Here is a 26737-nt window from a genome sequence, read left to right as displayed (position 1 = left end):
TCTACAATGCTTAAAATGGCCATCATATTGAATGCTTTCACACCGATTTAGCGAAATGAAATATGTTTGATTGCTTTCTGATTTTACCTTTTCTATGATTTGGAGTGGAAGTGACTCTGAATCAATTCGAAGGGAGAAAACAGTGTATAGGTCTTGGTTTTCCAGTTTGCGCACCACACAGGAATAAAACTGCAAATAACAGATAGTTCTATAGTTTATTATACTTTATTATCTACTTCTTCTACTTTATTGTTAAAATTGTTAGGAGAATAGCACATTAGAGTTATCTTCTTTTCTTCAATAAATTAAGCATTGCTTACTAGTAGCACCAGCAAAAGTTTGGCCTCATTCAGATCCAAAACGAATAAAATTATCTTTCGCAAAAAACAAACTTACCAAAAACCTCATCAAGTTTTTAAATGATTAAGACCTTGTAGTTTTCTTCATCCAATGAGTTAGCATTGTTTTCTAGTAGCGCCACCACATTGTTGACTTCAATCAGCTAAAAGTAAATACAATGAGCCACTCGTTAGCAAACAAAACTTACCAGAATGAACTGGATGTGTAGCTAATCCTTCAACTCTTACATGTGCTCAAAAACTCAAAAAAGTTTTCAAAAGGCACGTCATCAGCGTAGATAAATATTTTCATGTATTTGCTCAGGGTCATTTTACAGTTTTTTCTAATTTTTGGCCATTCATACACCTCTACAAACCAACCAAATCATTATATATAACATTTCAATTTCTAGTCAAAACCAAACTCATTAATATGAAGTTAGACTCTGTAGACTCTAGTTCAATGAAAATACCTTAAAATTCATTTTGTGTTTTATTATTTTGTTTGATAATAATAAGAAAATTTGTGAGTTTAAATAGAAAGCTTCTAGCACAAGTGGAGATTCCAGCTAGGCCACCCTGCTTAGTGTAAGTGCATAACAAATATTTTTTTTAAATTATGAATCTAAATTTAAATGACCGAGCAAAATCATTTAAACTTAAGTTTCTACATTTACAATCAAATTATTGTAAATTTATAATGAAATGATCTAATTTTCAATTCCTCGCATCTAACAATTATAATTTCAAAGAAAAATTAGAATTATCTTATCATGATGAATATAACTTCTAGCTCAGTTAGGTTATTAAAACGTAGTAGTTGCCTTGTCCATGGGAAAGCAATTTTCCTTGCCATTAAAGATTGGAAAAAAAATTGCAATGGTAAATTATTTAAAAGGGCTGTTTGTTGGCTAACATTTATTTATGCAAAAACTTTAGAAAATTGTCTATTTTGCTTTTGTTCAAAAATTTCATCTGTACCGAGCTAAACCAATTTTTTATGCATCTATTTTTATTATAATTGATTTTGGTGACTTTCAAGAGATATAACAGAATTCCATGCATGGAAAGGCAACTACTGTAGTTTAAGACTACACAATCTTAAAATCTCACCATCTGAGTCTTCATTTGGAAATATGATAGGCAAAGGTACTTTAGAATTCTCAGAACTAAAATACAGAGTGATAGAGTAGAAATAATGTAGTCGTGGTAAATCCATAGAGCTAAACATAGAAATATGACACATTTCTATGATTTGGAAGGAAAGCAAATCCGAATTCATTTGAAGCATGGAAACATTGTGTAAGTCCTGGTTTCCAGGTCATGCACCGAACAAGAATAAAACATAACAAACAGCAGAGACACTTATAGTTTCCAAGTTCTAAGCTAATTCTGAGTTTCAACCTCGTTATAAAAATTTGCAAAATAATAGCGCGTTGGGGTTATCTTATCTTTTTCCAAAGAATAAGCATTGCTTTATAGTAGCACCAGCACAATTTTAGCCACAATCAGATCTAAGCAAATACTAATCAACACTCGCTAGCAGGACAAACTTACCAAAATGACTGTTTTCAAAACAAAGAACATCTTGGAGTTATCTTCTCTTATGTAGCGTTATAACAGCCTACTAGTAGCACCTTCACATAGTTAGCCTCCAGCAAATCTAAGAAAATACCATGGTACACTCTTTTGCACATCAAACTTGTCCAAACTACTTGTGAAGTTTTCCAAAAAAATATCACACTGGAGTCATCTTACCTTCTTCCATAGATTTAGCATTGCTCACTAGTACCACTAGCACAAAGTTGGTTTCAATCAGTCTAAATTTGAATACAATGAGACACTCTTTAGCAGACCATGCTTACCAAAATAAGGTCTTCATAATAAACAAGGTGAATGTGTGGCTGGTTCTTTATCCCCCACATGTACTCAACAAACTTTGAGAGGATTCTAAATAGCACATCGTCATCATTTGTTCCATGCTTCCAACAATAAATGGAAATAAACCTTTTTATACATGCATATTTGCTCAGTGTCTTTCATTTCATCTTTTCAACTTACTGTCCAATCATGTCCCACTACAAACCAAACAAAACATACAGTATGACATTTCAGTTTCTTGTCAAAACTAAACTCACTAATTTGCAGTTAGACTCAGTAGACTCTAATTCACAGGAATTACCTTGAAATTATTTTGTGTCTTTCTTTTGTCTGATATTAATTAGAGAACTTGTAAGTTTCGAAAGCAACCATCTAGTACAAATTGGGATTTTAGCTAGAGCACCCTACCTAGTGTAATTACATAACAAAGATTTGTTTAAATTACGAAATTAAATTTAAATAGCCAAGCAAAGTGATTTTAGCTTAAGTTTGCACATTTACAACCAAATTATGGAACACTTATAATGAAATGATCTAAATTTATATGTCAATTTCTTGCATATAATGATTACAATTCGGAGGAAAAACAAAGTATTATTTTATCATGAGAAGTATAACTTCTAGCTGAGTTAGGTGAGTAAAAATTTAGTAGTTGTCTTTTCCATGAGAAAGCAATTCTACAAAACATCATTGATTTGAAAAAAATTGCAATAGTAAATTTTCTAAAATTGCTGATGGCTATGGTTAGTTGTACCAGATCTTTAGAATAATAATTATTTCACTTTTGTTAAGGAAAAGTCATTGGCAACAATCAAAACAAAATTTTTAATGCATCGGATTTCATGATAACTTATTTTTGTAACTTTCAATGAAATAAAGGAATTGATGCATGGAAAAACATTTATTGTAGCTAAAGACTATCATTAAAATTTTACCATCTGAGACTCAATCTCAAAATAGGATAGGCAAACCTTCTTTGAACTATAATGCAGAATGTTAGAGTAGAAATAATTTATTAGTAGTAAATCCATGGCGCTAAACATAGAACTAACCATGCAAAGAGGACAATGGCAGATGTGATAAGATGATTTATAAACATTTAGTTAATTTAACAATAAACAAAGATCTATATAATAATTAAAAACTACGGAGATATATAATTATTTGTAACTGTCTTAGGAAATAATATAAATTCAAGAACAATTTTTCTTTTTCCGATCTTGTTAATTAGAGTTAATAGTACGGCAATTTAAACAGAAATAAAAAAATTCACATAACTAAAATGCAATTATTTTTCTTGTCAATTTTAATCATGAAACGTCATGGCAGTCAGATCCCTCAAACATCAAAATGAATTACAAAGACTAGAAAAGTACAAATATTTTCTGATAAAATAAACTAAAAATGTGTAAAAGTTGACCATTGGTACATTCAGCACCAAAAACTGGTGTGCATTTAGATGTTTTTTTTTAATTAAGTCTACCTTTTCTTCTGTTATCAAGCAGCTAGAAATAAACCAATTACATGCTGCTTGTTGTCAGAAAATCCCTACAAAACTGAGATGTTTTACCGTAATTAGACCACATTTCTTTCAAAAAATATTGCATTGCAGATGATTCGATCTTAGAACATTTCACTATGCCAGTGTAAGTTCATCTTTACATATAAGCAACTGAGTGAGAACAGTTTTTGGGATTTGCCAAGACTCTTGGAAAGCCTCAAATAAGTAATGGGAGTTGAGCACTCTTGGATAGAGTAAGAGTCTTTAAACACCTTTATGTGTTCAAGGGTACATCAAATAACATGGTCATTATAATCCATGTAAAGTTAGTTCCTAAAAATATTATTTTAAATTCGTAAATTGACAGAACTTTATAAACATAACTATTTGTTACAGAGGTAACTAACCTTTACGCGTAGGTCTTTTATGACAATTTTTAAAATTGATTTAATATTTCAAAACAAATTGATTTATTTGTTAGATTTACACCTGCATGTATTCCACTCTGTAGCATGCGGCCAAGATAACAGCTTAACACTTTAATAAACTAACTAGCAGTAAGCGAGATGATGCTCGGGACTTCTTTCATTTTTAATCAAAGAGTCAGCACGTGAGTGTTTAAGAGGCTGCTTCATGGCAACCAGACGGGATTTTGAAACCAGACATTTTTAGCCACCTGGCGAGAAGCACGGAGCACATTAGTGTGAAGTTTGGATGAAATGGACATACACACATACACAGAAAGTACAGATTATATTAGGGTGATGTTTGGATGAAATGGACATACACACATACACAGAAAGTATAGATTATATGAGGGTGAAGTTTAGATGAAATGGACATACACACATACACAGAAAGTACAGATTATATTACCCTAGGACACTTATATTTCGCTAGTATTTAATTTCGTGAGTAGCACACAGAGTAAAATTTCGCTGCAACTTAATTTCGTGACTCTGATGAGTGCGAAAATATAGTGGTGTGAAAATAAATGCAGTGGAAAAAACATTACATTCCTCAGGTCCAGTTCACTAATAAGAAAAAAATTCAATTTGGGAATAGTTCGTATTTGTAAACCACAGGTTGAAATGTGTGGGTGAGATCGACAATTCAATTTGATCACTTGCTGCCAATTGTTTCTTAGTCTATCAATGACGTCTAGGTCCCTCCTGCCGTGACTTTCACACTCTAATCCCAAGAAGAAGAAAATAGATAGGTAACAACCAACTTCACAACCAAAACTGTATAACCCTTACGTTGCCATAAACGCATTTATGCGTTTTCTAGGGGGCACTGACATAAACGCATTTTCTGACTTTCTCAGCAATTGTCTGGTAACCTGATTTTATTGATAAATGCCGAGATAAAAATGTTTTTGCTTGTAAATATTATATAATAAAATAATATTGTAGAATTGAATATTGTTGCAAATTGAATATGGTATATGGATGTCCACAGAGCTGGAGAATGTGAGTTCAAATCCAGTTTGCAGCAGGTTTCTCATCCTTAAAACTCTATCCCTATGTATATTCTTTTCAAAGACGCAGCTTGCTTATTTTACTTACGGTAGCAAGAAACTGGTTTTTGGTGTGAGCAATGATAGACAGCCCCACCCCAAGATAGGCGACAGGCATAATGCGGGCGGAGCTTTTGGGAGGCTGAATAATATTGGGTCCCGGAACTGTGCCGATACAAATACCTTATTCTACACAGTTTGCTTGACAGAATTACCGTAGACTGGTAGATTTGGTAGTCGGTACTCAAATGTTTACACAGCTTTTGAAGAAAGTGAGTAAGACAAATTTTCAATTTTCGTTATTTGAGGCCTCTGAAACTTTCATAATAATGTATCTGTAGCTGGATTTAAAATTTAATTCTAGCCAACGTGAGCACATACAAAATTTAATATATGCCAATAGAGCTCCGTTGGACTAGACTTTTCTCGCAAATAGCCGATGTGAATACGAGATACATTGACTGATAAATCGCGTGTGACATAGTTTTGGGCAAGTCTTGGCATGTTTTTTTTGGCCTGAGTGTTTTTACCGCAATCGGATTTTTTCGATTTTAACTTCAAATATATTGGCAATGAGATTGCCTAACACAACAAACAACATATCAACTGATAGAAAAAAATATGCTTTCTTTTAAGATCAACTCCAATTTGACGCAACCAGATCTTTAATAGCAGTTTCACTTGGTGTGAATATTTTAACAACAATTACCTTGTGTTGATTTTAATCATTAAACCTCCTGGCAGTCAGACAACCTCAAACATCAAAATCTATTGCAAAGACTAGAAAAGTTCCAATATTTCCTAAAAAGATAAACTAAAATTGTGTAAAGGTTCACTGTTAAGACATTCAGAACCAGAAGCTGATATGCATTTAGTTGTTTTTTTTTAACAAAATCTACCTTTTTACCTGCTAACATTCAGCTATAAAGATACTAATGACATAATGCTTGTTGTCAGAAAAGCCTTACAAAAGCTGAGATGTTTTACCATAACAAGACGTATTAATCTAAAAAAAATAACTGCTTTGCAGAGGATTCGATCCTAGAACATTCAGCTATGCTGGCGCTACCACCAACTTACTGAGCTTAAACACAAGTTTACTTTTGCTAAAATTGGTAAATAGGAATTACTTACTGACAAACAGTTTTCTAGTTTTGCTAAACCTCTGAAAAAGCCTCAAACCAGTAATGGGAGTAAAGGACTCTTAAAAAGAGGAAGAGTCTTTAAACACCTTTATGTGTTTAAGGGAAACTCAAATAACGTGGTCATTATCACCCATGTAAAGTTGGTTCCTAATTTCTTTTTTTAAATTCGTGAGTTGACAGAACTTTATATACATAACCATTTGTTACAGAGGTAGTTAATATTTAGATCTTAGATGACTACTTTTAAATTTGTTCTCATACTTGAAATAAGTTGATTTATTTGTTAAATTTAAACCCCTCTGTATTCCACTCTTTAACATGCAGTTTCATATGGGGTCAAAATTTTCATAAAATTACTAGCAGTTAGCAGTAAACCTGGTGATGATCGAGGTGAATTTCATTTTTAATCAGACAGCACGCTTGTGGGTATTTAATCAGACAGCATGCAGGTGGGTAATTAATCAGACAGCACGGTGTAGGTATTTACACAGCCAGTACGCAGGTGGGTTTTTAATCAGACAACACGCATGTGGGTGTTTAATCGGACAGCATGCAGGTGGATATTTAATGATACAGCGGCAGGTGGGTATTTAAATCAGACAGCGGGCAGGTGGGTCTTTAATCAGACAGCACACACACACCCACACACACACACACACACACGCGCACACACACAAAAAAAAAGATCATATGAGGGTGAAATTTGGTAAAAATCAGCAAAAAAATGTTGAAATACATAAAGCACATGTTTGCACACGCACGCACACGCTACCATATACATACATGCATAAACACACATACATACACACATACATACACACATACATACACACACATACATGCACGCACACGTGCACACACACACACATCCCACACACGCACACACACGCACAGGCAGCCATAGGCATGCACACACATCTTACACACGTCTTACACACGTCTTACACACGTCTTACACACGTCTTACACACGTCTTACACACGTCTTACACACGTCTTACACACGTCTTACACACGTCTTACACACGTCTTACACACGTCTTACCCACACCTTGCACACATCTTACACACATCTTACACACATCTTACACACATCTTACACACATCTTACACACATCTTACCCACACCCATACTTACACACACATGCACGCAAATCCACATATGCACACACATACATACACACACGCACGGGTACACACTCGCACACACACACACATGCACACACATACACACATATGCACATAAACACGCACACACACGCACGCACTCACACACACACACGCACGCACACACACAGATACATACACACACCCACACACATCTTATACATCTTACACACCTTACAGACGCACATACACACATCTTAAACATGCACATACAAACAAATATTACATTTATCCTACACATTCACATACACACGCATGCATACATCCCACACACACACACACACGCACGCACGCACGCACGCACGCACACACACACACAAACACACACACATACACGCACCCACACACACTCACGCGCACACACTAAGCATAAACACTCAAACAAGTCCAAATTTTAATTTGGGTACTTATCAAGTAGGATAAGTTTTATAATTTGAAAAATTTGCTGTTCTTTTTCAGACAAACTTAAGGCTGTAAACTCAAAAGTAAAAAATACATCACGTTAGTTTATTTAAAAAAGTAATAAGGTTCCTCAGGCACCACACCTAGATAAATAGCAATAGTGATCGAATCTTGAATAGCTCTTGGCTACAATTTGCAAAACATTATAAAAAGTTTAAAAACAGTCCCCTAGCCAGCTATCAATCTCTTTCAGCTCTAATACTAGCCTTGAGCAAAAGTCTAGACCCAATTAACAACAATTACTTCAGTACAAATTAATCACTGTTACGAAATACCAGTTATTGCATAAATATATATTATAAGTAAAACCTATCTAAATTTCCTTGTCTGATGGAGAGTAAGCAAGCAGAAAATGTTATCAAAAATAAATAAAACACAAAATCGTTTATGCACTATCCAAATGACTTTTATTAACAAATTTACTCATATAGGTAAAATATGTCCTTTGCACCGGTTCACTGCTATAAGTACGCATCGAAGAGCTCATTGTCAGCAACCACGGAGTTGTTTTTCAGGTCTCAAAATTTATCTGCCAAAAACTACTTCATTTAAATAGGCGCTTCATACACAATACCAGTAAATAAAATATGTTTTGTGACAAGCCATTTCGAGTTGAGGAAAAAGCTACTTCAAGAAAAGATAACTTCTAGGGCAAAGGGAATTGTCTAAACTATTTACCAAACTTGAAGGACTTATTTTTAGAAAGTTCTATAGGCTCTATCATCTCAGTTTTTGTGCAAAGTGAAACTCAAACAGGTTACATGAGCTATTTCTTTGTCCGATTCCAAACACTTTTTGAAAAATCTTGCTCTCATTATCTCCTGCGTCGGACCATCCTATGCAGATGCTTTTGTTGTTGTTTGTAAAATGGAGACTGTATGTGGTACTTTATGCAGTGTAACAAGGTATTAAAGATTTAACCCATTGCTGTACATTTTTATTTTACAAAATATGAGTGAAGCGTAATTTGCCATAAGCCAAGTTTCAGGATTTCACTATCTACTGTAATAGATTTGGATACTAACTTCCCAAAAGAGGTTTCCTTATAAGAGTTGCTCTCCCAACCACTCTACATAGACATCCACAGAGCATTGAAAGTAGATTTTAAGGTGCCTTGTTGATGTAACATTCAAAGACTAATTTGAACTTGAGATATGCATGATTACCATAGGATTTGTTTTCTCAACCACTCTACATAGACATCAATGTAGCCTTTTAAGTAGTTTTCAAGGTGACTCGCTAGTGTAACACCCACCGACTCATTTATACTTTCAACTTCCAGAAGATCCTTAGTATCAAAGAAAAATTAGAATTATTTTATCATGATGAATATAACTTCTAGCTCAGTTAGGTTATTAAAACGTAGTAGTTGCCTTATCCATGAGAAAGCAATTTTCCTTGCCATTAAAGATTGGAAAAAAATTTGCAATGGTAAATTATTTAAAAGGGCTCTTTGTTGGCTAACATTTATTTATGCAAAAACTTTAGAAAATTGTCTATTTTGCTTTTGTTCAAAAATTTCATCTGTAGCGAACTAAACCAAATTTTTATGCATCTAATTTTATTATAATTGATTTTGGTGACTTTCAAGAGATATAACAGAATTCCATGCATGGAAAGGCAACTACTGTAGTTTAAGACTACACAATCTTAAAATCTCACCATCGGAGTCTTCATATGGAAATATGATAGGCAAAGGTACTTTAGAATTCTCAGAACTAAATTACAGAGTGATAGAGTAGAAATAATGTAGTCGTGGTAAATCCATAGAGCTAAACATAGAAATAAACAGGCAAAGTTGACAATGAAGGTTGTGATAAGATGATTCTTATCCATTCTGCTTGAGTAACAATGAACACAACTAAATTTATAATAATTTAAAACTACAACGATATATAATTCTCTGAAACTGTTTCTAACCAATAATATAAATTAAAGAGGAAGTTATATTTTCAGATCTTGTTAATTACTTAGAGTTAATAATATGACAGTTTGAACTTGAATACAAATATTTTTCGTCGGTGAGAAATTTGTGAGAGCTCATGAGGGGGGCTGATAAACCACAGAGAATAAGACTGTGCGCAAATATTCCATAAAATGTTTAGGCAGTTGATTGGTGTGAGTGTTAAAGTGTCGGGTTATTAAGTCATGAGTTCAAATCTTGTGGGAAAGAATATTTTTACATCTGGTGGTAGCTTCTAACAGATACATGTAGAAGGACATGCACACTCGTGTTACAGTAAATGACTCGTACCCTGGCAGACTCCAGTAACATGTAAAATTATAGGGCGTGTCAATAAAATACACAGAATAACTATATGCTCATTGTTTACTATAAAAACAGCTTTGTCTGTTTGGCCGAAACTGCAGTTTGATGTAAGTAAGATTGCTTTTCGCAAGATTTTAGTCAGATGTACTAACCACTTTACCAATTGCTCCAACCTCTAGCCAAAGCTTGTGGCTAGAGGTAGAAGCCCTGCAACTGCAAAAGATTAGAGAAAAAAACATTGTGCTGTGTAGGGTTTGAACCCGCAACTTTTAGCATGATAGACTGACCCTAACAACTGAGCCAATTGACGACAAACTGGCATTCTCGAATAATTGTACATTTAGTCGTTACACCTGCTGATCACTCACAACACACCAGACTCCAAGGATACTAGTAATTATAAACTATGGTAAGAGAATGAAACGGGCATGTGGGAGTATGATTGGTATGCCAAATGTCACTGGTTTCATTCTTGAACAAAGCAATCTGTTGCGCAACCTCAAAAGGTGACTTCAAAAGACAGACACGGCTCTTATTATAGTAAAGGCTAATACACTGTCAGTCCAGTGTGTCATGAGAGATCATCAGGTGTGTTGATAAATGATAGACACAGCTTTTATTATAGTAAAGGCTAATACCCTGTGAGTCCAGTGTGTCATGAGAGATCATCAGGTGTGTTGATAAATGATAGACACAGCTCTTATTATAGTAAAGGTTAATACCCTGTCAGTCCAGTGTGTCATGAGAGATCGTCAGGTGTGTTGATAAATGATAGACACTGCTCTTATTATAGTAAAGGTTAATACCCTGTCAGTCCAGTGTACCATGAGAGATGATCAGGTGTGTTGATAAATGATAGACACAGCTCTTATTATAGTAAAGGCTAATACCCTGTGAGTCCAGTGTGTCATGAGAGATCATCAGGTGTGTTGATAAATGATAGACACAGCTCTTATTATAGTAAAGGCTAATACCCTGTCAGTCCAGTGTACCATGAGATATCATCAGGTGGGTTGATAAATGATAGACACAGCTCTTATTATAGTAAAGGCTAATACCCTGTGAGTCCAGTGTGTCATGAGAGATCATCAGGTGTGTTGATAAATGATAGACACTGCTCTTATTATAGTAAAGGTTAATACCCTGTCAGTCCAGTGTACCATGAGATATCATCAGGTGGGTTGATAAATGATAGACACAGCTCTTATTATAGTAAAGGCTAATACCCTGTGAGTCCAGTGTGTCATGAGAGATCATCAGGTGTGTTGATAAATGATAGACACAGCTATTATTATAGTAAAGGCTAATACCCTGTCAGTCCAGTGTACCATGAGATATCATCAGGTGGGTTGATAAATGATAGACACAGCTCTTATTATAGTAAAGGCTAATACCCTGTGAGTCCAGTGTGTCATGAGAGATCATCAGGTGTGTTGATAAATGATAGACACTGCTCTTATTATAGTAAAGGTTAATACCCTGTCAGTCCAGTGTGTCATGAGAGATCATCAGGTGTGTTGATAAATGATAGACACTGCTCTTATTATAGTAAAGGTTAATACCCTGTCAGTCCAGTGTACCATGAATGATGATCAGGTGTGTTGATAAATGATAGACACAGCTCTTATTATAGTAAAGGCTAATACCCTGTGAGTCCAGTGTGTCATGAGAGATCATCAGGTGTGTTGATAAATGATAGACACAGCTCTTATTATAGTAAAGGTTAATACCCTGTCAGTCCAGTGTACCATGATATATCATCAGGTGTGTTGATAAATGATAGACACTGCTCTTATTATAGTAAAGGCTAATACCCTGTCAGTCCAGTGTACCATGAGATATCATCAGGTGGGTTGATAAATGATAAACACGGCTCTTATTATAGTAAAGGCTAATACCCTGTCAGTCCAGTGTACCATGAGAGATCATCAGGTGTGTTGATAAATGATAAACACGGCTCTTATTATAGTAAAGGCTAATACCCTGTCAGTCCAGTGTACCATGAGAGATCATCAAGTGTGTTGATAAATGATAGACACTGCTCTTATTATAGTAAAGGCTAATACCCTGTGAGTCCAGTGTGCCATGAGAGATCATCAGGTGTGTTGATAAATGATAGACACAGCTCTTATTATAGTAAAGGCTAATATCCTGTCAGTCCAGTGTGCCATGAGAGATCATCAAGTGTGTTGATAAATGATAGACACTGCTCTTATTATAGTAAAGGCTAATATCCTGTCAGTCCAGTGTACCATGAGAGATCATCAAGTGTGTTGATAAATGATAGACACTGCTCTTATTATAGTAAAGGCTAATATCCTGTCAGTCCAGTGTACCATGAGAGATCATCAGGTGTGTTGATAAATGATAGACACTGCTCTTATTATAGTAAAGGCTAATATCCTGTCAGTCCAGTGTACCATGAGAGATCATCAGGTGTGTTGATAAATGATAGACACTGCTCTTATTATAGTAAAGGCTAATACCCTGTCAGTCCAGTATGCCATGAGAGATCATCAGGTGTGTTGATTAATGATAGACACTGCTCTTATTATAGTAAAGGCTAATACACTGTCAGTCCAGTGTACCATGAGATATCATCAAGTGTGTTGATAAATGATAGACACAGCTCTTATTATAGTAAAGGCTAATACCCTGTCAGTCCAGTGTACCATGAGAGATCATCAGGTGTGTTGATAAATGATAGACACTGCTCTTATTATAGTAAAGGCTAATATCCTGTCAGTCCAGTGTACCATGAGAGATCATCAAGTGTGTTGATAAATGATAGACACTGCTCTTATTATAGTAAAGGCTAATATCCTGTCAGTCCAGTGTACCATGAGATATCATCAGGTGTGTTAATAAATGATAGACACAGCTCTTATTATAGTAAAGGCTAATATCCTGTCAGTCCAGTGTACCATGAGAGATCATCAGGTGTGTTGATAAATGATAGACACTGCTCTTATTATAGTAAAGGCTAATACCCTGTCAGTCCAGTATGCCATGAGAGATCATCGAGTGTGTTGATTAATGATAGAGACTGCTCATATTATAGTAAAGGCTAATACACTGTCAGTCCAGTGTACCATGAGATATCATCAAGTGTGTTGATAAATGATAGACACTGCTCTTATTATAGTAAAGGCTAATATCCTGTCAGTCCAGTGTACCATGAGAGATCATCAGGTGTGTTGATAAATGATAGACACTGCTCTTATTATAGTAAAGGCTAATATCCTGTCAGTCCAGTGTACCATGAGAGATCATCAAGTGTGTTGATGAATGATAGACACAGCTCTTATTATAGTAAAGGCTAATATCCTGTCAGTCCAGTGTACCATGAGATATCATCAGGTGTGTTAATAAATGATAGACACAGCTCTTATTATAGTAAAGGCTAATATCCTGTCAGTCCAGTGTACCATGAGAGATCATCAAGTGTGTTGATAAATGATAGACACTGCTCTTATTATAGTAAAGGCTAATATCCTGTCAGTCCAGTGTACCATGAGAGATCATCAAGTGTGTTGATAAATGATAGACACTGCTCTTATTATAGTAAAGGCTAATATCCTGTCAGTCCAGTGTACCATGAGAGATCATCAGGTGCGTTGATAAATGATAGACACTTCTCTTATTATAGTAAAGGCTAATATCCTGTCAGTCCAGTGTACCATGAGAGATCATCAAGTGTGTTGATAAATGATAGACACAGCTCTTATTATAGTAAAGGCTAATATCCTGTCAGTCCAGTGTACCATGAGATATCATCAGGTGTGTTAATAAATGATAGACACAGCTCTTATTATAGTAAAGGCTAATATCCTGTCAGTCCAGTGTACCATGAGAGATCATCAAGTGTGTTGATAAATGATAGACACAGCTCTTATTATAGTAAAGGCTAATATCCTGTCAGTCCAGTGTACCATGAGATATCATCAGGTGCGTTAATAAATGATAGACACAGCTCTTATTATAGTAAAGGCTAATATCCTGTCAGTCCAGTGTACCATGAGAGATCATCAGGTGTGTTGATAAATGATAGACACAGCTCTTATTATAGTAAAGGCTAATACCCTGTCAGTCCAGTATGCCATGAGAGATCATCAGGTGTGTTGATTAATGATAGACACTGCTCTTATTATAGTAAAGGCTAATACACTGTCAGTCCAGTGTACCATGAGATATCATCAAGTGTGTTGATAAATGATAGACACAGCTCTTATTATAGTAAAGGCTAATACCCTGTCAGTCCAGTGTACCATGAGAGATCATCAGGTGTGTTGATAAATGATAGACACTGCTCTTATTATAGTAAAGGCTAATATCCTGTCAGTCCAGTGTACCATGAGATATCATCAGGTGTGTTAATAAATGATAGACACAGCTCTTATTATAGTAAAGGCTAATATCCTGTCAGTCCAGTGTACCATGAGAGATCATCAGGTGTGTTGATAAATGATAGACACTGCTCTTATTATAGTAAAGGCTAATACCCTGTCAGTCCAGTATGCCATGAGAGATCATCAGGTGTGTTGATTAATGATAGAGACTGCTCTTATTATAGTAAAGGCTAATACACTGTCAGTCCAGTGTACCATGAGATATCATCAAGTGTGTTGATAAATGATAGACACAGCTCTTATTATAGTAAAGGCTAATACCCTGTCAGTCCAGTGTACCATGAGAGATCATCAGGTGTGTTGATAAATGATAGACACTGCTCTTATTATAGTAAAGGCTAATACCCTGTCAGTCCAGTGTACCATGAGAGATCATCAGGTGTGTTGATAAATGATAGACACTGCTCTTATTATAGTAAAGGCTAATATCCTGTCAGTCCAGTGTACCATGAGAGATCATCGAGTGTGTTGATAAATGATAGAGACAGCTCTTATTATAGTAAAGGCTAATATCCTGTCAGTCCAGTGTACCATGAGAGATCATCAAGTGTGTTGATAAATGATAGACACTGCTCTTATTATAGTAAAGGCTAATATCCTGTCAGTCCAGTGTACCATGAGAGATCATCAGGTGTGTTGATAAATGATAGACACTGCTCTTATATAGTAAAGGCTAATATCCTGTCAGTCCAGTGTACCATGAGAGATCATCAAGTGTGTTGATAAATGATAGACACAGCTCTTATTATAGTAAAGGCTAATATCCTGTCAGTCCAGTGTACCATGAGATATCATCAGGTGTGTTAATAAATGATAGACACAGCTCTTATTATAGTAAAGGCTAATATCCTGTCAGTCCAGTGTACCATGAGAGATCATCAAGTGTGTTGATAAATGATAGACACTGCTCTTATTATAGTAAAGGCTAATATCCTGTCAGTCCAGTGTACCATGAGAGATCATCAAGTGTGTTGATAAATGATAGACACTGCTCTTATTATAGTAAAGGCTAATATCCTGTCAGTCCAGTGTACCATGAGAGATCATCAGGTGTGTTGATAAATGATAGACACTTCTCTTATTATAGTAAAGGCTAATATCCTGTCAGTCCAGTGTACCATGAGAGATCATCAAGTGTGTTGATAAATGATAGACACAGCTCTTATTATAGTAAAGGCTAATATCCTGTCAGTCCAGTGTACCATGAGATATCATCAGGTGTGTTAATAAATGATAGACACAGCTCTTATTATAGTAAAGGCTAATATCCTGTCAGTCCAGTGTACCATGAGAGATCATCAAGTGTGTTGATAAATGATAGACACAGCTCTTATTATAGTAAAGGCTAATATCCTGTCAGTCCAGTGTACCATGAGATATCATCAGGTGCGTTATTAAATGATAGACACAGCTCTTATTATAGTAAAGGCTAATATCCTGTCAATCCAGTGTACCATGAGAGATCATCAGGTGTGTTGATAAATGATAGACACTGCTCTTATTATAGTAAAGGCTAATACCCTGTCAGTCCAGTATGCCATGAGAGATCATCAGGTGTGTTGATTAATGATAGACACTGCTCTTATTATAGTAAAGGCTAATACACTGTCAGTCCAGTGTACCATGAGATATCATCAAGTGTGTTGATAAATGATAGACACAGCTCTTATTATAGTAAAGGCTAATACCCTGTCAGTCCAGTGTACCATGAGAGATCATCAGGTGTGTTGATAAATGATAGACACTGCTTTTATTATAGTAAAGGTTAATATCCTGTCAGTCCAGTGTGCCATGAGAGATCATCAGGTGTGTTGATAAATGATAGACACTGCTCTTATTATAGTAAAGGCTAATACCCTGTCAGTCCAGTGTACCATGAGAGATCATCAGGTGTGTTGATAAATGATAGACACTGCTCTTATTATAGTAAAGGCTAATATCCTGTCAGTCCAGTGTACCATGAGAGATCATCAAGTGTGTTGATAAATGATAGACACAGCTCTTATTATAGTAAAGGCTAATACCTTGTCAGTCCAGTGTACCATGAGAGATCATCAGGTGTGTTGATAAATGATAGACACTGCTCTTATTATAGTAAAGGCTAATATCCTGTCAGTCCAGTGTACCATGAGAGATCATCAGGTATGTTGATAAATGATAGACACTGCTCTTATTATAGTAAAGGCTAATATCCTGTCAGTCCAGTGTACCATGAGAGATCATCAGGTGTGTTGATAAATGATAGACACAGCTCTTATTATAGTAAAGGCTAATACCCTGTCAGTCCAGTGTACCATGAGAGATCATCAGGTGTGTTGATAAATGATAGACACAGCTCTTATTATAGTAAAGGCTAATACACTGTCAGTCCAGTGTACCATGAGATATCATCAAGTGTGTTGATAAATGATAGACACAGCTCTTATTATAGTAAAGGCTAATACCCTGTCAGTCCAGTGTACCATGAGAGATCATCAGGTGTGTTGATAAATGATAGACACTGCTCTTATTATAGTAAAGGCTAATATCCTGTCTGTCCAGTGTGCCATGAGAGATCATCAGGTGTGTTGATAAATGATAGACACAGCTCTTATTATAGTAAAGGCTAATACACTGTCAGTCCAGTGTACCATGAGAGATCATCAAGTGTGTTGATAAATGATAGACACAGCTCTTATTATAGTAAAGGCTAATACCCTGTCAGTCCAGTGTACCATGAGAGATCATCAGGTGTGTTGATAAATGATAGACACTGCTCTTATTATAGTAAAGGCTAATATCCTGTCAGTCCAGTGTGCCATGGGAGATCATCAGGTGTGTTGATAAATGATAGACACTGCTCTTATTATAGTAAAGGCTAATACCCTGTCAGTCCAGTGTACCATGAGAGATCATCAGGTGTGTTGATAAATGATAGACACTGCTCTTATTATAGTAAAGGCTAATATCCTGTCAGTCCAGTGTACCATGAGAGATCATCAAGTGTGTTGATAAATGATAGACACAGCTCTTATTATAGTAAAGGCTAATACCCTGTCAGTCCAGTGTACCATGAGAGATCATCAGGTGTGTTGATAAATGATAGACACTGCTCTTATTATAGTAAAGGCTAATATCCTGTCAGTCCAGTGTGCCATGAGAGATCATCAGGTGTGTTGATAAATGATAGACACTGCTCTTATTATAGTAAAGGCTAATACCCTGTCAGTCCAGTGTACCATGAGAGATCATCAGGTATGTTGATAAATGATAGACACAGCTCTTATTATAGTAAAGGCTAATACCCTGTGAGTCCAGTGTACCATGAGAGATCATCAGGTATGTTGATAAATGATAGACACTGCTCTTATTATAGTAAAGGCTAATATCCTGTCAGTCCAGTGTACCATGAGAGATCATCAGGTGTGTTGATAAATGATAGACACGGCTCTTATTATAGTAAAGGCTAATACCCTGTCAGTCCAGTGTACCATGAAAGATCATCAGGTGTGTTGATAAATGATAGACACTGCTCTTATTATAGTAAAGGCTTATACCCTGTCAGTCCAGTGTACCATGAGAGATCATCAGGTGTGTTGATAAATGATAGACACAGCTCTTATTATAGTAAAGGCTAATACCCTGTCAGTCCAGTGTACCATGAGAGATCATCAGGTGTGTTGATAAATGATAGACACTGCTCTTATTATAGTAAAGGCTAATATCCTGTCAGTCCAGTGTACCATGAGAGATCATCAAGTGTGTTGATAAATTATAGACACAGCTCTTATTATAGTAAAGGCTAATACCCTGTCAGTCCAGTGTACCATGATATATCATCAGGTGTGTTAATAAATGATAGACACTGCTCTTATTATAGTAAAGGCTAATATCCTGTCAGTCCAGTGTACCATGAGAGATCATCAGGTGTGTTGATAAATGATAGACACAGCTCTTATTATAGTAAAGGCTAATATCCTGTCAGTCCAGTGTGCCATGAGATATCATCAAGTGTGTTGATAAATGATAGACACAGCTCTTATTATAGTAAAGGCTAATATCCTGTCAGTCCAGTGTACCATGAGAGATCATCAGGTGTGTTGATAAATGATAGACACAGCTCTTATTATAGTAAAGGCTAATATCCTGTCAGTCCAGTGTACCATGAGAGATCATCAAGTGTGTTGATAAATGATAGACACAGCTCTTATTATAGTGAAGGCTAATATCCTGTCAGTCCAGTGTACCATGAGAGATCATCAGGTGTGTTGATAAATGATAGACACAGCTCTTATTATAGTAAAGGCTAATATCCTGTCAGTCCAGTGTACCATGAGAGATCATCAAGTGTGTTGATAAATGATAGACACAGCTCTTATTATAGTAAAGGCTAATACCCTGTCAGTCCAGTGTACCATGAGATATCATCAGGTGTGTTAATAAATGATAGACACTGCTCTTATTATAGTAAAGGCTAATATCCTGTCAGTCCAGTGTACCATGAGAGATCATCAGGTGTGTTGATAAATGATAGACACAGCTCTTATTATAGTAAAGGCTAATATCCTGTCAGTCCAGTGTACCATGAGAGATCATCAAGTGTGTTGATAAATGATAGACACAGCTCTTATTATAGTAAAGGCTAATATCCTGTCAGTCCAGTGTACCATGAGAGATCATCAGGTGTGTTGATAAATGATAGACACAGCTCTTATTATAGTAAAGTCTAATATCCTGTCAGTCCAGTGTACCATGAGAGATCATCAGGTGTGTTGATAAATGATAGACACAGCTCTTATTATAGTAAAGGCTAATATCCTGTCAGTCCAGTGTACCATGAGAGATCATCAGGTGTGTTGATAAATGATAGACACAGCTCTTATTATAGTAAAGGCTAATATCCTGTCAGTCCAGTGTACCATGAGAGATCATCAAGTGTGTTGATAAATGATAGACACAGCTCTTATTATAGTAAAGGCTAATATCCTGTCAGTCCAGTGTACCATGAGAGATCATCAGGTGTGTTGATAAATGATAGACACTGCTCTTATTATAGTAAAGGCTAATATCCTGTCAGTCCAGTGTGCCATGAGATATCATCAGGTGTGTTGATAAATGATAAACACTGCTCTTTTTATAGTAAAGGCTAATACCATGTCAGTCCAGTGTACCATGAGAGATCATCAGGTGTGTTGATAAATGATAGACACAGCTCTTATTATAGTAAAGGCTAATATCCTGTCAGTCCAGTGTACCATGAGATATCATCAGGTGTGTTGATAAATGATAGACACTGCTCTTATTATATTAAAGGCTAATATCCTGTCAGTCCAGTGTACCATGAGAGATCATCAGGTGTGTTAATAAATGATAGACACTGCTCTTATTATAGTAAAGGCTAATATCCTGTCAGTCCAGTGTGCCATGAGATATCATCAGGTGTGTTGATAAATGATAAACACTGCTCTTATTATAGTAAAGGCTAATACCATGTCAGTCCAGTGTACCATGAGAGATCATCAGGTGTGTTGATAAATGATAGACACAGCTCTTATTATAGTAAAGGCTAATATCCTGTCAGTCCAGTGTACCATGAGAGATCATCAAGTGTGTTGATAAATGATAGACACAGCTCTTATTATAGTAAAGGCTAATATCCTGTCAGTCCAGTGTACCATGAGAGATCATCAGGTGTGTTGATAAATGATAAACACTGCTCTTATTATAGTAAAGGCTAATACCATGTCAGTCCAGTGTACCATGAGAGATCATCAGGTGTGTTGATAAATGATAGACACAGCTCTTATTATAGTAAAGGCTAATATCCTGTCAGTCCAGTGTACCATGAGAGATCATCAAGTGTGTTGATAAATGATAGACACAGCTCTTATTATAGTAAAGGCTAATATCCTGTCAGTCCAGTGTACCATGAGAGATCATCAGGTGTGTTGATAAATGATAGACACTGCTCTTATTATAGTAAAGGCTAATACCCTGTCAGTCCAGTGTACCATGAGATATCATCAGATGTGTTGATAAATGATAGACACAGCTCTTATTATAGTAAAGGCTAATACCCTGTCAGTCCAGTGTACCATGAGAGATCCACAAGTGTGTTGATAAATGATAGAGACAGCTCTTATTATAGTAAAGGCTAATATCCTGTCAGTCCAGTGTACCATGAGAGATCATCAAGTGTGTTGATAAATGATAGACACAGCTCTTATTATAGTAAAGGCTAATACCCTGTCAATCCAGTGTACCATGAGAGATGATCAGGTGTGCTTATAAATGATAGACACTGCTCTTATTATAGTAAAGGCTAATATCCTGTCAGTCCAGTGTACCATGAGAGATCATCAGGTGTGTTGATAAATGATAGACACTGCTCTTATTATAGTAAAGGCTAATACCCTGTCAGTCCAGTGTACCATGAGAGATCATCAGGTGTGTTGGTAAATGATAGACACAGCTCTTATTATAGTAAAGGCTAATATCCTGTCAATCCAGTGTACCATGAGATATCATCAGGTGTGTTGATAAATGATAGACACTGCTCTTATTATAGTAAAGGCTAATACCCTGTCAGTCCAGTGTACCATGAGAGATCATCATGTGTGCTGATAAATGATAGACACTGCTCTTATTATAGTAAAGGCTAATACCCTGTCAGTCCAGTGTACCATGAGAGATCATCAGGTGTGTTGATAAATGATAGACACTGCTCTTATTATAGTAAAGGCTAATACCCTGTCAGTCCAGTGTACCATGAGAGATCATCAAGTGTGTTAATAAATGATAGACACAGCTCTTATTATAGTAAAGGCTAATACCCTGTCAGTCCAGTGTACCATGAGAGATCATCAGGTGTGTTGATATAACCCAAATAATAAGCGTGTTATAAGTATTCCGAATTTCTAAGAGGCGAAAGTTTAGCTCAGGTGGTTGTGTGTAAACTAAATTTTGGAAAGTCAAATCATTTGGGGGAATATTTTTTGCACTTTTTCCGTGGCTTTACTCAGACAGATGAATGCAGTTCTTGTCATAGTAAAAACCAGCTAAAACACACCATATGGCGATGCTAAACTTTATAACATCTGAGCTGGTTAATTCAAGTAACAAGACTGGTAATTAAAAATGAACTCACACAAAATTATAGTAGAAGTTATCAGAAAATAGCAATATTTTTTGGTGGTTAGTAATTGTTTTGATGTTTAAGCCACGATGTTTCAAGATGTGTTGTTAACAATTATAGATCTCAGTTAAAGCACTCAGAAGGAGAATACTGGTGAATTAATATCAGTAGTTGTCATTGCCGCTATAGTTCATATCAGCTATTATATAATCTTACATCATTGCATGCCTCTGTTTTGTCAGTCTCTTTGTAACTATAGACACATAATCACTCGTTCGCTTGGTCTCAATATTTTAACAGCGATCTTATTTTCGATATCAATCTGGAAACATATTGGCAGTCAGATCCCCCTAAACATTAAAAACAATTGCAAATAAGAGAAGAATGCTGATATTTTCTGATAAAATTCATGGAAATCATGTAAAAGTTTGTTGTAAAGACATTCTGCTCCCACAAGTGATATGCATGTAAATGTCTTTTGAAAGAAAGTCTATCGTTTCTTATGTTATCAGGCAGCTATAAAGAAACCAATGTCATACTGCTTCTTGTCACAAAAGCCCTACTTAAGTTGCAAACCTTTACTATAATAAGAGCTGTCTTTGTCCAAAGCTGCCGTTGCAGGTGAAAAACAGATTGTATTACAGAGGATTCGATCCTGTAACATTCCACTCCACCAGCGCGCTACCATGGATTAACTAAAGTGTAACTTTGATTAAACAAGTAAGTATGAAGCTCTTACTGAGAACAGTTATCTGGATTTGCAACGTTTCTGAATCAAATATGTAATGGGTGTTGAGCACTCTTGGAAAAAGGAAGATATTGTAATCATCGAGTTTGTTCACAAGAAACAAGTTCACCATGTTGCATCTTCAAGTCCATCTTGCAGAGAGCTTTAAAGTTTTTTATGTATTCAGAGCTATCACCAAATAACATGGTTATGGTCTCCCCACCCCCTATGCAAAGGTGGTTCCTGAAACATTTCCTAAAGTCGTAAGTTGAGAGACTTTTATAAAGATCAGCACTTGATACTGAAGAAATGAATATTTAGATTTTTGATGACAACTTTCTATTTTTTGTTCTAGCTGTAAGCCTTGTGACGCCTGAGACTTGTTTCATGTACAATCAATTAGTCATCAGGTGGGTGTTTAAAAGGCTGGTTCATGGGAACCAAGCAAAGTTCATAGGAAGCTGTTCTGAAACCGAATTTTGTAGCAACCTGGCAGAAAGCACAAGTAAAAAATGTGGCTGAAGTTCAGATTTTTGTTTTCGATTTGAAAGTTTGGATAAAATAAGCTAAAAAATTTAGAAACACATAATGTTCGGGCACAATAACACACACACATGCATACACCCACACACATGTACACACACACGCGCACACACACGCAGGCGCATGTGTGCGCATTCTGCACCGGATCATCTTATGCAAAAGCTTTTGTTGTGGCTTGTAAAATAGGAAAATAGGGACTGTATGTTGTAAAAGGTATTAAATATTCAACCCATTGCTGAAAATTTTTATTTCAGCAAGTGTGAGTGAAGCGTATTTTGCCATAAGCTGGGTCAAGATCTTTTGATCTACTTTAATAGATTTAGGTCACAATCCCCCTAAGGATTACTTTCCTAAGGCCTAACTAAGAGGTTTTGGGCAAACATCGTCTCCCTTACTACAGGAGTAAATAAAAACAACCTGTTTAAGGTTTTGAACTCCACTGTTTAGAATGTTAATCACTGCACCACTGCATTTTTGAGTACTTCAACGCGATTCCTAGGCTAGCTATGAATAAGGTCTTTATTAAAATGTTCATCCGAGACATTGTCCCTTGCTATAAATGTTTTATATGAGGTAATATAACTAGGATTAAAAGGGTCGCTTAAAGTGTTGGCACCCAATTACAATTACTTAAATCAATTATAATAGAAAGACTAATTTTTGTGTTTAAATATCTTGTTTTTTAAACAATAGGGTGAGGTTTAAAAACCAAATTGTATCAAGCGGCCTATAAAGTTGTCTTACCTTTTCTACACATAAGTGCCGATGTGCCTTTTATGGTCTTCTCATCTGTATAAAACTACAAAACAGTTCTAATGTATAAGTACAATGAGTGCAATGATTTTTACATTGTACACGTAATCTGAAAACACAAATGTGTCAATACAGAGCTTCCCAATTGTAGAACGTTTGGTGGCAACACAACAATTTAAGTGATAGTGAAAACACAACATAAAAGCACATGTTTGCTGCTGCTTTATTTTAAAAACCTGAAATATAAAGTTGAAAGTTTGTTTCCTATATAACCACATTTTAAATGCTCTCTATAGATGTAATATATACACTTTATTGTTTATAACTCTGTCGGAGCCAGTAAACAATGGAAATTAAATACAAAATTACTTAAGGCGTTGTTTCCTCATTTACTGTACATAAAAATCAACATATTCTTAAAAGTAGTTTCCAATTTGCTTTACGAATGTAACATTCACAGATTCGTTTAAACTTACAACTTCCAGAAGTTGGTATCATGACCTTGGATGTACAATCCTTGTTTCATCTTAGTGAAGTTGATAGCTTCAGCAATCTCTTGAACTAGTTCTGAAGATTTGTTAGTGTCCATGAACTCATTAAGCCTTTGAATTTCTCTTACGAGATTCTACAAGCACATAGATTTATTTGACAATTACTATTGGAAATTGATTCAATGATCTGAGAAAAGCATTTTACCTTCAAAAAAATGCATTTGCATGTTAATTCGAATTTTACTAAAGTGATTTAATAAAGATAAAAAGAGATTTTCTATATCAACTGCAATGGTCATGTTTTGATCAAAATTCTCTTGTCTGGTTGTTCTCTGACCATTTATATGTCCAGGACTATCACTGTGAGTCCATGTGTCAAGTGGTTTCGGAGTTGCCCACTGCTGACAACTTTGCATGCTAATTTCAAAGAACCAGAGTTGCACTATATAACTATTTCAACAGTTCACAATGCATCCTTAACAACAAAACTTGTTGTAAAGTAGGCTCACTTTTCAGTCAGGGTCAGTTTTAAATTCATGCATTCAATTAGTTGCACTAACTAAGCCAGGATGTCTGATTGAAATTGATCATAGTGCTGCTTTGTTAAACTTCCATTGAGGATAGCTTAGCTGAGTATTATTGATTCAGATCAATCAAGATTCAGTGTTTCTACATATTCATGTTGACAATGTTTACACCAGTTTAGCAAAGGAAAATATGCTCGAATGCCTTTGGATTTTACCATTTCTAGGATTCGGAACGAAAGCAACTTCGAATACATTCACACCATGAAAACTCATTGTGTAAGTTTTGCCTTTCCAGGTCATGCACCACACAGGAATAAAACATAACAAATAGCAAAGACAGTTTCAAGTTAGTTTTAAGCATAGTTTCCAAGTTTTAAGCAAATTCTATGTTACTCACTTCATCGTGAAGATTTCCAAAATACTTGCGCATTAGAGTTACCTATCTTTGTCCATAGAGTTAGCAATGCTTTCTAGCAGAACCAGCACAAATTTAGCCTTAATCATATCTAAGCAAATACAAATCAACAATCGCTAACAAATCAGAATTTTAGAAACCACTCAGTTTTAAAAATGAGTAACACCTTGGAGTTATCTTGTATTGTTCCATTGAGTTAGCACTGCCTACTAGTAGCACCAGCACAAAGTTAGTCTCAATCAGATCTAAGCAAATACAATGAAAACTATTTTGTGCATCGAAGTTATCAAAAACACCCATGAAGTTTTCCAAAAGAAATAGCACACTGAAGTTATCTTATCTTCTTCCATAAAGTTAGCATTGCTTACTAGTGGCACCAGCACGAAGTTGGTTTTAATCAGCTAAAAGTGAATACAATAACACTCTTTAGCATATCATACTTACCAAAATGAGGTCTTCATAATAAATGAGGTGAATGTGTGGCCGGTCCTTTATCTTCCGCATGTACTCAAAAAACCCAAAGGAGTTTGTTCCCAAATGGCACCTCATCAGCATTAAGAACCAATATAAAATATCTGCTCAACATCATATTTTCTATGTTTTCAACTTGTTGTCCAATCATGTCCCACTACAAACCGAACAGAACATACAGTATGACATCTCAGTCTCCTGTCAAAACTGAACTCAGTAATACGCAGTTAGACTCATTAGACTCTAATTCACAGGAAATAACTTGAAATTATTTTCTCTTTTTGATTTGTCTGATATTGCTAAAAACTGATAAGTTATAATAGTAACCCTGTAGCACACATGGAGATTCCAGCTAGACCACCCTGTTTACTGTGATTACATAATAAAGATTTTTTTAATTTATAAAATAAATGTTCAAAGAGCGAACAAAGTGATTTTAGTTTAAGTTTCTACATTTACAACCAAATTATTGGACATCTATAATGAGATGAGTTTTTTCTAATTTTTGATTCCTATTATTATTAATATCTAACTATTACAATTCAGAAAAAAAATTAGAATTATGTTCTCCTGATAAATATAACCTCTAGCTGAGTTAGGTTACTATAAAATTAGTAGTTGCCTTATCTATGAGAAATCAACTACAAAACATCCAAGACTTGAAGAAAACTTTCAATAGTAAATTGTTTAAAATTTTTGGTGGTTAACAGTTATTTGTAAAAAACTTTAAAAAATTGCTATTTTACTTTTGTTAAGTAAAATTTATCTGCAACATATTAAACAAAGCTTTCATGTGCTTAACTTCATAATAACTGATTTTTTTAACTTTCAAGGGATACAAAGGAATTTCATACATGGAAATACAACTACCGTAGTAAATGAATATCTTCAAAACCTTACCTTCTGAGATTCCATGTAAAAATATGATGGGCAGACATACTTTGGATTTCCAAGAACTAAAATACAGAATGATAGAGTAGAGAAAATGTAGTCCATAAGTCCATAG

At 35.5% G+C, this 26737-nt stretch overlaps 1 protein-coding gene across 8 annotated transcripts in view; it reads right to left on the bottom strand.

The window, feature by feature from the left end:
- Positions 1–26737, bottom strand: part of LOC137398569 (uncharacterized) — a 237926-nt gene that overhangs the window by 161857 nt on the left and 49332 nt on the right. For 4 of the 8 annotated variants that reach the window (XR_010978965.1, XM_068084713.1, XM_068084715.1 and 1 more), the window contains 2 exons: positions 26632–26687; positions 25705–25888 (listed from right to left, as the gene is read on the bottom strand). Coding sequence is in view for 4 of the 8 variants with exons in the window: in XM_068084713.1 (XP_067940814.1) it covers positions 25769–25888; positions 26632–26687 (176 nt within the window). In the remaining 4 variants the exon portion in view is untranslated. Of the gene's footprint in view, positions 1–9690; positions 9731–22756; positions 22833–23818; positions 23874–24316; positions 24453–25704; positions 25889–26631; positions 26688–26737 lie in introns of those variants that run through there. The other 4 variants (XM_068084714.1, XM_068084717.1, XM_068084718.1 and 1 more) reach the window with 4 other exon arrangements.

Source organism: Watersipora subatra, chromosome 6, assembly GCF_963576615.1.
Source record: "Watersipora subatra chromosome 6, tzWatSuba1.1, whole genome shotgun sequence".
NCBI lineage: Eukaryota > Metazoa > Bryozoa > Gymnolaemata > Cheilostomatida > Watersiporidae > Watersipora > Watersipora subatra.
This window is presented reverse-complemented; position numbering and strand designations above follow the sequence as displayed.